The sequence below is a fragment of the Tamandua tetradactyla genome, chromosome 6, assembly GCF_023851605.1.
Source record: "Tamandua tetradactyla isolate mTamTet1 chromosome 6, mTamTet1.pri, whole genome shotgun sequence".
NCBI lineage: Eukaryota > Metazoa > Chordata > Mammalia > Pilosa > Myrmecophagidae > Tamandua > Tamandua tetradactyla.
The window spans coordinates 18742173-18757836 of record NC_135332.1 but is presented as its reverse complement, the minus strand read 5'-3'; the positions used below and the strand labels follow the sequence as shown (position 1 = coordinate 18757836).

Here is a 15664-nt window from a genome sequence, read left to right as displayed (position 1 = left end):
AATGGTTGTTAAACTGGATTAGGGGATGACATGTCTCCACCCATTTGGGTGGGCCTTGATTGGTTTATTGGAGTCCTATAAAAGAGGAAATATTTTGGAGAATGACAGGCATAGAGAGAGCAGAGAATGTTGCAGCACCACGAAGTAGAGAGTCCACCAGTCAGTGACCTTTGGAGATGAAGGAAAATGCCTCCCGGGGAGCTTCATGAAATAGGAAGCCGGGAGAGAAAGCTAGCAGATGATGCTGTATTCGCCATGTGCCCTTCCAGCCGAGAGAGAAGCCCTGACTGTGTTCACCATGTGCCTTCTCACTTGAGAGAGAAACCCTGAACTTCATTGGCCTTCTTGAACCAAGGTATCTTTCCCTGCATGCCTTTGATTGGACATTTCTATAGACTTGTTTTAATTGGGACATTTTCTCAGCCTTAGAACTTAAACTAGAAACTTATTAAATTCCCCCTTTTAAAAGCCATTCCGTTTCTGGTATATTGCATTCCAGCAGCTAGCAAACTAGAACAGCAGAACATTAAGATTTAATAAAGTCGGGCAGTTGCTATGTAATGTTTGTTACGTTATTTCCAAATTTCAGTTATTATGTTGTATTTCATAATAAAACATTAAAAATTTCTAAATGGACACATTTCTGCAACCTTGACGTCCAACATGAACACAGTACAGAATTTAGTCTGTGTTCACAGTGGCATTCAACATCAAGGTATCTAAGTTGCTTGTAATAAACAAGGAGTTAGGCATGTAATGATGTCAAAATAAAAAACAAAATGTGAAAAAAAGTAAAAAACAAACAAACAAACAAAAAAAAAACACCAAACCAGACTAATTCTCTTTAAAGATTAGCTGATAATGTCCAGACAATTGAGCATTTATAGTTTTCTTACAGACTTTCATTGCAAAACATCTGGCGAAGTAAAATCACTTAGAATCTCAGAATCAATTCCTCTTTGTTTCTTTCAAAAGATCTGCCTAGGCAAAAACCATTTGCCTATGGAGGGTAAACACAGTACTGGCTTTTTGCTTTGTGTTTTAGAGCCTAATGCTGTCACAAATTAGAATTTTTCCTCCCAGTTGAACAAAGAGGGAAACTGCACTTCATTCACTGAATAAACATTTATCAAGCACAGTGCCAGATCACCCAATGCCTGATCTCAGGGATTTTGTTGTTCCATCATTTGCTTACAAATTGCCCTTTACAATTTAGTACCAGAAATGTGTTCTTCATTTATAAAGAGACCATAAAAATTCATCTTGTTTATTGTACAAGAACAATAAGGACTTCTGACAGCATTTTCCCATATCGGGGTTAGCAAATGACCTACTTTGGGAAAACATAAAACCAGAAAGCAGTATGACCTAATTTAGTTCTAGCAACTGCTAGAACCCTCAGTCAGATCAGACCGGGCATGACATCTGCATTCCAGCTCATTCTCCCAGACAACAAGTATGACTCAGGAGGAGATGCCTGCCGGCCAAACAAATTTAGACTCGTTGTTAGGCTGACAAAAATACGAATACATATTTCGTAAAATAAATATTTTATAAATGACCTCCCTGCCGTTTCACTTCCAAAACTATATTAAAGAAAACTGTATCTCAATCTGCCAACTCAATAGAGTTTTAATTTAAAGCTGTCTAGGAATCAGCTCATCATACATCTGTCTACACTGCATATTTATCGACATACTTTCTGTTTATCGCAGAAATGCTGAGATCTAATGAAACGACTAGGGACCTTTTCCAAGGGGGTTGGTTTAATTGTGTGAGCCTCTGGGAGATTTGAAGGTTGGGATTCACAGTCCCACCCCAGGGGTCTGCCCCAGCGCCCCGAGCCCCGGCTTCACTCCGGTTCCTCGCGATCCCCACGAAGGGACCCGCTGACCCACCGCTTGCCCCCTGCTAGCTAACCCCACTTTCGTGTCGCCTAAACAACAGGTTCGTGAATGGGAGAAATGCTACGTTTCTGTGGTGAATTCCCGTCTCTGGGAGCGGGCTTTGGGTTCCCTAATCCGCAGTTCTCCTCTTCCCACCAGCGGTGGGAGCGCAGCCGAGGGGGCGGGCGGACGTGCGGCTGCGGCCGGGGCCCGTGCTGAAGAGCCAGCGCGTCACCTGGGGCCGGAGCCGGCTGCTCACGTCCAGACTCCCGGCCTTCTTCCGGGCCAGTGACTAAAAGCATGGCAGCCGCGAAGAAGCGCGACTGAGGCCTCACAGTCCCGCCACGACCACGAGCAAAACCAGAAACGCGCCGACGAGGGACGCTCCTCCCAAGACTCCCGGGCGCCTCCAAGCCCGGGTTGGAGCAGCCTGCCCCGGGAAACGCGCCACGGCGCCGGCTCCTCCCTCTCCGAAGGCCCGAAAACGCCCGATAGGAAGACCCGGGTGTTGAGGCGGGAGCCAAATAACCCGCGTTTTAGGGTCCACCTATGAGACCCCCTAACTCCCGACGGAACCCCTCTACTGCGCATGCGCGCTCGGTTACCTAGCAATGCCGGCAGACCCACCCCATCCGGGAAATCCAGTAATCAACGAGCCGCCGCGGGCCCCGCCATTCACCGCCGGCCTCCCCTTCGCGCGCCTCACCAATCAGCGCCGACGCCGCAAGGAAGTTTCCAGAGCTTTCGAGGAGCGTCGCTGCGTCTCAAATTCATCCGCCTGACAATTTTCCGACATTTTTCTAAAGAGGAGGAAAGATCACCCAGGGGAATGAGGAAGATCATTTGTTAGGATCCTTTTTACCGATTCGGAGGAATTTGGGGCTCCAGTGACGATCCCAACTGGGTTGCGGAAGGTGGGGCCGCGCGAACTACTTTGAGCGGCGCATGGAGACAGCGACTACGTAGGCGGTGAAGAGTAACGCAACAGACGTTGCATAAATTTCAGCCACGCCTTGTCGAAGCGTTCAGAGGCGACTGGCGCAGCGCAGCGGATTTGCCGAAGCGTTGTGGTGACTTGACCGCTTTCGTGGGATATCTTTCTTCGTAAACAGGTATTGACTCTCAGTGTACGAGCGCGGGGAATCTCAGGGAGTGGGCTCGAGAGAGGAGAAGGCGGCATCGTCTCGGCGGCTTCGTGGGCCCGAGCGGGCTTCCGCAGGGGTGGGGGAGGGGACGGCGCGTGACGCGGCGCGGCCTCTCCGGAAGAGGGACCTTATTGACGTGGGGGGAGCTGGGCCGGCTGCCGCGCGCTCCCAGAAACGCCAACGGATCTAACCGATGGAGACTCTATCGTGGCTGTGTCAGAGGCGGGCAGACGGAAGATAGGTACCCAGGCGCGGCTTCGGGAAGACTTGAATTCCGAACCCCAAAGCGGGGAACAGGTCTCTCCTCCTCCGCCTAAACGAGAATTTCATGTTTAAAGATTCTGGGAAATGGGGGAGCTTTCTTTGTTGTAGTTGGTGGTGAGGAGAGTGGAAAGGAGGTGGGGGGGGGGGGAGCCTTAACCAAGTGTCCGAAGCAGTTGGCCGGGGTGGCGGGCGGGGGGCTTCTGGATGGTAACCTGAGAGAGTATATTGGGGACCCAGGCCGTCATTGAGTTGAAACCGGTTTTATCGTTTGGTATTGAGTGGTTAAATTAAGGCTAGTCCACCAAAAACTGGATAAAGTTCATAAGAGACGCATTTGGGAAGGATGAAGTTAACTATTGGAGTTTTTAAGAATTGGTGAGATGGAAAAGTAAGAGAGGTCCTGATGTAGCAAGCAGGAGGGCCCCTCACCCGTGCTTGCACATTTAAGCTAACTTCTCTTTAAAAATTGCCCAAATTCCTGCACGTAAACAGGATGCTTGCCGGGAAAACGGGTAAAACTGCACATAGGCAAGATAAGACAAATATCTGTAAAGAAACTCCTCCCCTAACCGCTCATCTGCTTCTGTAAACCCAGCGTCGCGCCCTTCCTGATTTAAACCAGCTGATCGTTTCTTTCCAACACCACCAGTTAACCATTAAGCGCACCTTGTCTTTCATGTGTCATCCTGTCTATAAAAACTGTTAATCTTTTGTTTGGGGCTCAGAGTTTCAGAGGTGACTCGGCTGAGCCCTGTAGAGACAGGCTAATCGAGTTTGCTTCCAGAAACTTCAGAGTCTCTGTCCTGGTTTCATCCCGTGTTTTGCGTAACCTTCCTGAAAGTTCTTGTAGAGCTTTGGTCCTGGTTTCATGCAACATTTCTGGGGTCTTGTTGGGGATCGAGAGTCCGGTGATATTCTTACCTGCCTTGCCCATGGCGGTGGCGGTGCCCAGACTAGAGAGCTACTGCAATCCAGTGCTGGCACCGGGGACCTTCCTCCTCTTTCACAATCCTGGACTCCCGGGGCGGGGCAGCCGTCACCGCCTGAGTGGCAACGGATCCAGAACAGTTTCGGGAACCAGGTTTCTGGGAACACTGTTTGTCTGGTAAGCACAAGTGCGTTACATATCAGTCCACTTGTAAAAGGCAAGGGGAGCCTGATTACCTGTCAAGACTCTCTGAGTGGCGATCTCCGTCTGGAGGACCAGGGAAAATGGAAATATTCAGATTCGGTTTTGGGAGGGGTGTTGAAGTATGAGCATGTGATTGTGTGAGTGAAAGGAAGTCCTGGCACATAGGAGCTGTGCACCAGGCTGCGAGTGAGTTCAGATTCTGCGAGTTTGTGGTGATCCTCATCATGGCTTAGGGTGGGCACCACTGAAAGGGGGGCCGGCCAGGGATTTATACTGGACCACCAAAGCCAAGAGGTATCAAACGTCCCCACCAAGGGAGTGACCAGGCTGAACAAGTGAGAGACGGTCTTTAAAAAACCCTTTGTTGTTTGTCTTGTAAGCCCTGTCCCTAATTTTTGGCACTGCCAATCTGTGAGGAGATGCCAGTATAACAGCATACAATGCATGATGTCCAACCCTAAGACTTTTAGTGATGACTGGGGAGTCATATTGACCCCCAGGCAACTTAGAAAGCTATGTTAGTTAGAATGGAACCCTTTGGCCATCTGAAGGAACTTTTGAGTTAGAAAGGGTGAAGGTAGTTCATAGTGTAGTGGCAGGGATGCTTGAACACCCATGCGAGTTGCCCTACATTGCCATATGGCTAGAAGTCACTAAGAAGCGGGGGTGGATAAAGACTTGCTTAAATGGGTAGTGCCGGGTGCTTCTTGCTCCAGTGGTGGAAGAGTCTCACAAGAAACTAAAAAAGTCAGCCCAAGGTTCCGATTCTATCCAGTACACAAGAAGAAGAGGAAAACCCCCTACCCTATTTTGCATTACCAACACCTGCAGCCCTGCTGAGCTTGTCCACAGCAAGCCCAATCCCCCCAACTGCCTAGAAACATTACGTGAAGTCCTGGCAAGCCTGGCTGTCCTTGAACAACCCAAGCTGTGGCAGTTGCAGCCCTAGCTGGGTACAACTGCTCTGCTTATGGACATGCTTTTAATGCCTCTAAGAGAAGCATGAGGACCTTTCTATGTTGATGCTCAGGGGGACTTTCAGGAAGGGAGAGAGAATTTTGTATATATTCCCTTTACTTCTACCAGCCTGCTAAATTGGATAGAACCATATGCCATCCTACATTGAAAGGGCCCAGGCAGTGGTTGATCTGTTCCAGTCCATTGTCCAGACTCACCAGACCACCTGGCCTGTCTGCAGCCAGCTACTTGTAACTTTTCCTTAATAATGAGGAATGTCATCCCATGATAGCAGCCTGGGAGCACGTGGAATCAAGTGCCCCTTAGGGCATTTGAAAGCTGGCCGAAATTTCCTGGGGACTGATCTGAGATGGGATCCAAACACAAAGGGTTGCAGCCCCTTCAATGGTTTCTTGAGGCCCTGCTCCTGAGCCTCAGACTGAGTTTTTTGAGCAATTAATAAAGGTTTTCCACCAATAAACACCATTTGGTCCTGGGACCCCTGCTAAAAAACAGCCTTCATGGGACAAGCAGCCCCTGTATTGGGCGTAAGCTGCAGAAACTAGAAGGGTTTGCAGGCATGAACACAAGCTAGCTGATACAAGTGGCCACGAGGGCATTCGTCAATCGGTACCAAATAGAAACCAAAAGAAAAGGAATAAGAATTAAGAGAAAAAGCTCAGATAATTGCTGCTGCTTTTGAGAAGTGGGACTGCAGGCCCTTGTAAAGAACAACTCAGCAAGCCCAGACATCCTTGGGACAGAACCAGTGTGCTTATTGCAGGAAGGAGGGGCATTGGAAAAACAAGTGTCCCAGTAAGACCACTTCGTTGGCAGGCAGGGGGAGATGAGACACTGGCCCCAGACCCCATCCGAATCCCACCACCATCACTGTGGCTGTCAGTGAACTCTGATTAGGGCAGACCAGGTTCCAGATTTTTAGGCCCCCTGGAACCCATGGTTAAAGTAAAATTGGGGGGCAAACAATGGGCTTCATGGTGGATGCTGGCACTGAACACTCAGTAATAACCCAGACCCTGGAGGGTGCTCACCCAGTCTCTCACCAGGCAATAGACATAGTGGGTGCCACTGGTGTGGGGCAGAAAAAGCTGTTCCTGAAAATCAGGGAGTGCAGTATTGGGGGTCACTCTGTGTCGTATGAGTTTTTGTACATGCCTGAACGCCCACTGCTCCTACTAGGGCGCATCCTTTTCAGGAAACCACGTGCCCAAATTACTTTTGGCCCCAAAGGAGGAGACTTTAAAAACAGATGACCCACGAAAGATCCTACTTCTAACCACACTGGCCAAGCAGCACAATGCTAGATTAGAACGGTTTAAATCAACTAGCAGGTCTAACTCTATTCGAAGATCTACAGGCAGAGTTCACAGAGCTGCCACAGGCCCAAGGATATCATTACTTCCTGGGTTTGTCTGCACCTTCTCAGGTTGGGTAGAAGCATACCCTGCCTGTTCAGAAACTATTGAGGAGGTAGCGCGTGTTCTTAAAGACATCATTCCTTGGTATGGAATGCCGCTTATCATCAGCTCTGACAGCCCCACTTTCGTAGCTACAAAATCCTCCAAAAGCTAACAGAAGCCTTGCAAATAACTTGGAAGCTGCACGCTGCCTACCAGCCTCAAAGTAGCAGAAAGGTGGAATGGATGAATCTAATGTTAAAGGGAATGAAAAAAAAATCTGCCAGGAAACAAAACTGATCTGCGTGTAGGCGCTTTTTATAGCTCTGTTGAGAATTAGATCTTTCCCAATAAAAAAAATAGATTTCTCACCCTTTGAACTAGCATATGGAAGGCTGCCACCCCTTACCAGCATCTTGCTGGGAAACCTCAGAGAAATTGGGAATTTAAGCCTAGTCTGACACTTTGTTCAGCTGGGACAGGTTCTAAGTGAGTTGAAGGGAAAAGCATTGGGAGCAGTACTTGAGCCTTTTAGCATCTACCCCCCCCCCCCATACATGAATTTGAACATGGGGGTTTACTGTGGATTAAAGACTGGGAAAAAAGCTTCTTCCAGTCTCAGTAGAGAGGCCCTTACCGTGTTTTAGCAACCCCAACAGCTGTTAGTTGTGGAGATCATGTATTAACCACTCCGGTCGGGGGCCACCGCAGGCAGCCCCTGGGAGTATACCTGATCCTGAACAGCCAATGCACATCCTTTGGAAGCCACTACACTGGTCTCCGTCGCAGCAGAGATCAGCTGACCAACCTGCGACTGAGGCCTGAATGACCATGGTTACCCTGCTCTGTACTTCACCAAAAGTAGCTAGCCAACACCCACCCAAAGCTTGAGGAGACCTCCACGCCCTGCTAGTCTGCCCCAGAAGCTAATCTACACATGGCCGGAGCTTTAAGAAGCTGTGAAGAGTTTTCCTTTCCTACCCCCTATAGATGCTCCTGTGTTGTGCTTTAAGCCTTCCTGTTCTTGCTAGCCAGGGTTCTGATCCCCCTGGGATTTCTGACAATTTCCATACTGTTACATTAATTGTTGGTTTCTGCTTCTGAGTGGACTTCTCACACTGCCGTTCTGTATCAGGCTAGGAGTAGTAGCTCCCAAAGAATAGAACCTGCTAGAAAGAATTCTAATTGTCTTAATATAACTGTGCCTGGTGGGATGTATCTGTATGTTGTCTGCTTACTGTTCTAAAGTTAGTCAGCAGCGGTAATCTCCCAGCCTGTAATAACTGTTAAAAAGAAATGGGTAGGTCAAGATATTTTTCTGCCTAAACCTATATATGCCTGCAACCTGCTACACTTTCTCCAAAGCTAAACTGTACTGGGGAGGCATAGGGCACACATTTTGGAGAGGCACCCTTAAGTTTGGAGGAAGCCTGCAGTACTGTACACATGCAGGCATGAGTTGATGGGGCAGGAGTTCAGGACCAGACCAGGGACCAACAGGTCAGAGAAGTTAAACAACCTACAGCATTATTAGCACAAGGGCCTAAGTATTGGCGAACAAACCTCATGGACTCACCCATCTTAGTCCATAAATCCCACACATCAGATAGCACACATGCTCAATGCAACCTATGCACTTCTCCATAGCACCAGCCGGCAACTCAGCATGTGTCAGCTCTGCTTTCCTCTTGTGAAAAACAGTTTTCCTTATCAACCCACCCAAAGCCGCATGCAGCCACTAGCCGAAAATCAAACCGTACTTAACGACCCAGTTTCCCAAGGTGTTTGCTTAGTAATTCCAGGGAATAATCTAACCTGTCTCCAGGGAAACCTTTCCTCAAAGAGTGAGTCTCTCGGAACCATTCCTGGGTACCTGTGTGCCAGAAACCAGACACTCCCCACCCCCACCCCCAGTGCAGTTTCCCTGGGATATTTTATCTATGTGAAAGCTCCATGTATAAGTGTTTAGAAGCCCACTGGGTAGGAAGTTGCACCCCAATATCTGTCTATACTGAAACAGAATGTAAACAAGCCCTGAAACCCAGACCAAGGAGAACATAAGAGGCAGACGAGAGCCATGTTCACTTCGATCTTGATTGAAGCTGGCATGCCACAGGAGTAGGAATAGGAGAGCAGGATTAAGCTTCTCTGTAAGGTTTTATTGCAAGCTCTCCCAAGAACCAAATGAAGATCTGGAGTGAGTAGCAGGTGTCTTAGTTTCCCAAGACTAAAATAAATGCCTTTCAAAATGGAAGGGTTTTATATTTGCTTACTATAGAGGAGGTAGAAACATGCATCTTCCTAGGAGAAGAGTGTTATTTTAAAAACTAGTCCAGTATAGTTGCTGCAGAAGTCTGAGAACTCAGGGAGTGAATCTGAAACCAGGAAAAAAGAAGTAAAAACCAGGTGGGATTGGGAACTAAAACCCTGGACTTCCTGGATCCAGTCACTAGACGGTTCTCTAACCATTCTATTAATCCTAATCACCTTGGGTCCCTGTGTAGTCAGAGCCCTCATCAAATTCATTGAAGATACTGTGACTTACACAGTCACGGCCAGAAATTCAGAGTGATACTATAACTCCTAAGTTGGGATAAGCATCAGAGGGGGAAAATGTGGCAGGCAGACCCCTCACCCTCCTTGCACATTTAAACTATCTTTTCTTTAAAACTTCCCCAAATTCCTCCAAGCAGCAGAACTACACATAAACAGGATGCTTGCCCTGAGAAAGGGTAAAACTGCACACAGGCAAGATGAGACAAATTCCTGTAAAGAAACTCCTCCCCTAACTGCTCATCCACTTCTGTAAGCCCAGCTTTGCACGCTTCCCAATTTAAACCAGCCAGTCGTTTCCTTCCAACACCACCAGTTACCATATTAAGTGCCTTGTCTTTAACATGTCATCCTGTCTGTGAAAACTAATATTAACCTTTTGTTCAGGCCTCAGACTTTCAGAGGTGGCCTTGGTCCTGGTTTCATCTGGTGTTTTGCGTAAGGTTCCTGGAAGTTCTTGCAGAGCTTTACTTCTGGTTTCACACAACACTGACACTGTACTCAAATGCTTCATTTTTAAATTTTAGGTCAAGATGCAGATCTTTGTGAAGACCCTGACTGGCAAGACCATCACTCTCGAAGTGGAGCCCAGTGACACCATCGAGAACGTGAAGGCCAAGATCCAGGATAAGGAAGGTATCCCTCCTGACCAGCAGAGGCTCATCTTCGCTGGCAAGCAGCTGGAAGATGGCCGCACTCTTTCTGATTACAACATCCAGAAGGAGTCCACTCTGCACCTGGTCCTGCGCCTCAGAGGGGGTATGCAGATCTTCGTGAAGACCCTGACTGGCAAGACCATCACCCTGGAAGTGGAGCCCAGTGACACCATCGAGAACGTGAAGGCCAAGATCCAGGATAAGGAGGGCATCCCTCCTGACCAGCAGAGGCTCATCTTCGCTGGCAAGCAGCTGGAAGATGGCCGCACTCTTTCTGATTACAACATCCAGAAGGAGTCCACTCTGCACCTGGTCCTGCGCCTCAGAGGGGGTATGCAGATCTTCGTGAAAACCCTGACCGGCAAGACCATCACCCTGGAAGTGGAGCCCAGTGACACCATCGAGAACGTGAAGGCCAAGATCCAGGATAAGGAGGGCATCCCTCCTGACCAGCAGAGGCTCATCTTCGCTGGCAAGCAGCTGGAAGATGGCCGCACTCTTTCTGATTACAACATCCAGAAGGAGTCCACTCTCCACCTGGTCCTGCGCCTCAGGGGTGGCTGTTAATTCTTCAGTCTTTCATATCATTGGCCCAATGATGGCATTACTCTGCACTATAGCCATTTGCCCCAATTTAAGTTTAGAAATTACCAGTTTCAGTAATAGCTGAACCTGTTCAAAATGTTAATAAAGGTTTTGTTGCATGGTAGCATAATTGGTGTCTGTTGTGAAATTCTCTAGTGATGTGGGTATCTTGGCTGGTTAAAAGTAGTATTCAAGGAATTTAACTTTGTGATCAGTAATAAGATCACATTTATATCACTTTGATTAAACACTTGGAGCGTACACGAGGTGTTAGGGACGTTGCTGCCATATCAATTAGAAGTTGGGGTTCTGTGGCTTAATTGTGAGTCATTTCAGAAGTAAATTAAAAATTGGAAATGTATTTTTTACATTAAGGGGAAGTGAACAATCTACCTGTCTAGATACCTGAAGCAGTGTGTAAACTGATTAAGAAATCAAAACTTCTAGGAAGAAATAATGAAACTTAGGTGAGTACATCTAATGTGTACTTTTCTCAAGGCTTGCAATTATTTGTTGATTCCAGTCTGTGGTTTTATTTCTCCGCTGCATTACAGTCAAGTGTTTTGAGTCCAGGTAGTAAAATAGAACCCTAATCCAGTCTCTCTGCTGTAGCCAAGAAGCAAAGGGAACCCTGGTCACCAAGTTGAAAAGACTGGAGAGAACGCCTCTAAGGACTCAGTTATAAGAGTATCCTGATTTAAGACAGCTTGCTGACTAGCCAGGTGGCACTTGAGTTAGTTGCATAAAGTGTACTTCGTGAACACTTTGTAAAGGAAAAGTCAAGTCTGCAACGGTGAAGAGTCTACTGAATTTCAGGTTTTGCAAAAACATTCCTTTTTAATCCTAACAGGCAGTCTCATGCTGTCACACCAGTGTAAATGTAGATGGTAGATTTGTAAGGCAAATAGGAAACATTTGAGGGAGAAATAGTATTTGGACAAGATGTACCCTTGATTCTTAACCAGCCGTTACGGAAGTTCCCTTTCCCTCCTCAGTTTCCCTTAAAAATTTAAAACGTTCACTAGAGACAACTGGGAAATGCACATAAGGTTGGAGGAAGCCTTCCAAGTTTCTTCACATTTATGCTATACCTGTTGTGTGGTAGCTTTTCTGGTTGGGGAAATGAGTGTGACCTCAAAATTTGCTGTTAAAAAAGGTCGATTTAAGTCACTGGCCACTTAATCTCTAGGGAGAGTGATCTAGGGTACAGGAGTCACCCAAGAGGTGCTTGATTATGTGTATGAAACCCACCATGGTATTTAGAAATATGTTGATATTCCAGGGTTTTCTGAAAATAGATGTTTTTAGGAACTCATTTAGTAACAGCTTCTTAAAATTGTCTTAGAAATCCACCTAATTAAATGAGCATAAAATGTTAAAGGAGTATTTAACTCAATTTCTTGGTGAATTAGGCATCTGAGATAACACTTAATTTTACAGGCTGTTAAGCCACACTGAGTAAATGGTTTAACTCCTTGGAGTGGTAATAATACTTGGGCCAGAAAGGAGAAAGTTATGCTTATTTTAAAACCTTGTAGGTGGTAACAAAACAAAACTTTTAAAAAGTTTTGCTTAGGCAACATGGAACACATTGCGCTTCTAGGATTGGAAGGTGATATGCTCTCCAGCCACATTTTGCAGTCTACAAATTAATAGTGGGTGGCATTTGCCCAAGGCCTAGGCTTGTTTGAGGAGAACCAAGGACTGAAACTGTCCTGGCTGCTAATTTTTTAGCAGGCTCTTTGGCTGAATGTTTTAAGATACTAGAAAAATAGGCCTTTTGGTTATGTAAAGCTGGGTCTTAAAAGATTAAAGTCTGATTATTCCCCACACTTGAATAAAAAGCCTTGTTAAACCTGGTGAATAAAACCATTGCACTGGATAGTTAAGTGAAAGCTCATGATTTTTTGGCTAATAGAACCCAACACTTGTCAATTTTCCCAAGTCTTAGTCTTACCTGACCTGTTTATAGGCCTACTGAATCTTTTGTTTTTTCAACTGTTACTGTCTTGTTTTCCTTTTTTTCGGGATCCCCTAAGGAATTTGTGGGTCTTGTTAGCAGCGAGTTCTGTTAGATTTTATTTCCCCAAACGTCAGGGACATAATTCTTGGCTGCAGTAATAGTCTAGTTATGAAAACCCATGAAAAGGAAAAGACATTACATGTTCTTTTGCAGCGCTTGGTGCAAATAACTTGAAAAACTTTCTCCTGGATCTCCCTATGTAAACCTTAGAAACGATGCTGCAAATAGCACCATAAGCATGTTTGTGAGACCATTGTATCTTGTGGCTGGTGTCCAAAGATATATGTGGTCAGTCTCACAATGACTTGTTTTAAACCCACTTTAAGGCCTGTGCTGTTTCTGAAGGGCAAATTTGTGTTTCTTAGAACTACTTGCATACACATCCATTAGGTGCCTTGAGGGTTCAGGACTTGTGGAACAAACTGCCACTTAACCATCTATCTTCAATTATAATCATAACTGGTTCCTTTCTGCTTAAGGAATTCTGAGAGAGGTATGTATGAACGTACTCTGCTGTGATCTTTCCCAAAAGATATTTGCACCTGGGTGTAAAGATGTGTTAGCAGGACATTGCCTTGGTGTACTGGAAGCATGTGGGTATACAGGTGCCATCCAAGAGAAAGCTTTCACCAGTCAGTGAAATGAGATTTTACATATAGTTGGATTCGATTATAAGAGATTGTATGCTCTCTGTAGGTATATGTCCAGAGCATGGTTCAAGAGTTCAAATGTGGCTCCACCACTTAGCTTACAATCTTGGACAACTAATTTATCTTGTTAGTACATCAGATTCTTCATTAAAATGGGGTTAACTATACCCATTCAAAGAGTTGGTACTAATATGTGGAGTGCCTAAAATAATGCAGGAACTTGACTAGTGCTTATTTTTCGTAATAAAATTGCAGTTGTGGGTGGTGCAGTGGTGGCTCAGTGGCAGAATTCTGCTGTGCAAGACCCGGGTTTGATTCCTGGTACCTGACCATGACCCAAAAAAAAAAAATTACGGTTGACATATGTTGCCCATCAGAGAAAAGAGTTAAATTGTGATAATGCAATAAACAGTGAAAGCAATGGGATGATATTCAAGATAGTGAAAAATAACTATAGGAAAAAAATAGAAGTGTCAATGTGCGTATGCACATGGAAGGGTGGGCCACTGTTAACATTGGTTGCTTAAGGAGGGTAGATTTGTTGTGAAGGGGACGGTTCAAATCCTTTCTAAATGTTTTCAAATCTGACAACCTATAGGCTTCCAGAAGTACCGATGTCATTTACAAGAAGCATTAGTATTATTTAGAAGAGCCAGCAATGTAATTCTGCCCTGAAATCAGACTGTTGGCAAATTGCATAGAGTAGGCTTGCACAAGTCCGGTCCAGCATACTGTGAAAACCACGGGGTGTCTAGAACTATGTCTCTGGGGGCTTGCTGAACCTTAGCAGAGTTCATTTAGTTGTACCCTGCTTATTCCTCAAGTCACGATTCCTCTTTAATCTGGCCCAGACACCTCTGAGTGGGAGCTTCAGGCAAATACTTATTTTGGGAAAAGGTCTTAAACTTACTGCAACAATTTTAACTAAGAAATAGATTTTGAAGTTTCTTTTTATTCCTGCTGTCTCGATGCCTTTGCTGTCCTCATCCACTTTCTTTTTTTTTGGCCATCACAAGTTTGTTGTGAATTCCAGGTATTCTGATCATTTAACATCAACCAGGACTCCTTTATAAGGAACACCTTTACCTTAAGAAATTACCGAGGTCAGAGTTTTCCCGAGCTGTGTCTTCCATACATTACAGCAACTGTGGAAAGGATGCTGTGACCACCAGAGCTCGGGAAGCACTGCCCACTGCTGCCACCCTCCCGGAGATTTAGAATGCACATTGGCTATTAAAGGCTTCAAAAGGTTCTGCCTTAAAGGACCTGGTTTAATTTCATTTAACCCAGCGATTTCCAATTTCACTTTTTATCTCGCTTTCCTTTTAGATCAGCTAACATCTCTCACGCTTTGAGAAACATCGTTCAACCCATGGCTCTCCCCTGCCTGGATATCCAGCTGTGCTGATTGCTCTCAGGTCCTAGGCCTCCTTCTTGGAGGAATGGGCAGCAACCGGCCAGAGGCGGGCCACCAACTCTCCTGCTGAAATAGAACCATATGAATGTTTCCCCAAAACCACAGGGAAACAGATATGACTTTTTTCACGTTAACTTTTTTTTCTGCTATCAGTTGTTCTTAACCATTTAGTACATGCTAGGGCTTGTCTCTAAATGGTACGATAGATTTTGTAAAATGCGGAAGTGATATAGCGCTTGATGAAAATACATCTAATCATATATAGGAGTGAGCATTAAAAAGTGAAGTCTCCTTTCACCTCTCCTCCTGTCCAGAACCATTTATTTATATATATATATATCCTTTTTTAAAAATGTATTTTTCTAGAGATATCTTCACACACATCCATCCATCCAAAGTATACAACCAGTGGCTCACAATATCATCACATACTTGTGTATTCATTACCACAATTATTTTTAGAACATTTGCATCACTCCAGAAAAAGAAAAAAAAGTCATCATCCCATAATCCTACCACTCCCTCCCATTGACCACTAGTATTTCAATTGACTTTTTTTTTTTACCTCTTAGCCCCCCACCCTATTATTTATTTATTTTTGTCATTTTTTTTTTTACTCATCAGTCCATACCCTGAATAAAAGGAGCATTAGACCCAAGGTTTTCACAATCGCACGGTCACATTGTAAAAGCTATATAGTTATGCAGTTTTCAAGAATCAAGGCTACTGGAATACAGCAGTTTCAGTACTTCCCTCTACCCACTCCAAATATACCATAAACTAAAAAGAGATTCTATATAATGTGTAGTAATAACCTCCAGGATAACCTCTTGACTGAAATCTCTCAGCCACTGAAACTTTGTCTCATTTCTCTCCTTGCCCTTTTGGTCAAGAAGGCTCTCTCAGTCCCATGATGCTAGTCCTAACTCATCCCAGAAGTCCTGTCCCATGTTGCCAGGGAGATTTACACCTCTGGGA

The 15664-nt window shown here is 45.4% G+C and overlaps 1 protein-coding gene across 3 annotated transcripts; it reads left to right on the top strand.

The window, feature by feature from the left end:
- The first annotated feature begins 2603 nt into the window (after positions 1–2603).
- On the top strand, positions 2604–10726 carry UBB (ubiquitin B). 3 transcript variants are annotated; one of them, XM_077163968.1, is made up of 2 exons: positions 2604–2998; positions 9883–10726. In XM_077163968.1, the coding sequence occupies exon 2, from the start codon at positions 9889–9891 to the stop codon at positions 10576–10578; it is 690 nt and encodes a 229-aa protein (XP_077020083.1). In that variant the 5' UTR covers positions 2604–2998; positions 9883–9888; the 3' UTR covers positions 10579–10726. The 3 variants fall into 3 exon arrangements, with proteins under 3 accessions (XP_077020083.1, XP_077020084.1, XP_077020085.1); XM_077163969.1 differs by lacking the exon at positions 2604–2998 and adding an exon at positions 3142–3272; XM_077163970.1 differs by lacking the exon at positions 2604–2998 and adding an exon at positions 3197–3328.
- The last annotated feature ends 4938 nt before the right edge of the window (positions 10727–15664 follow it).

Coding starts and splice junctions, on each gene's coding strand:
- UBB (XM_077163968.1), top strand. CDS start 9,889: ATGCAGATCTTTGTGAAGACCCTGACTGGCAAGACCATCACTCTCGAA.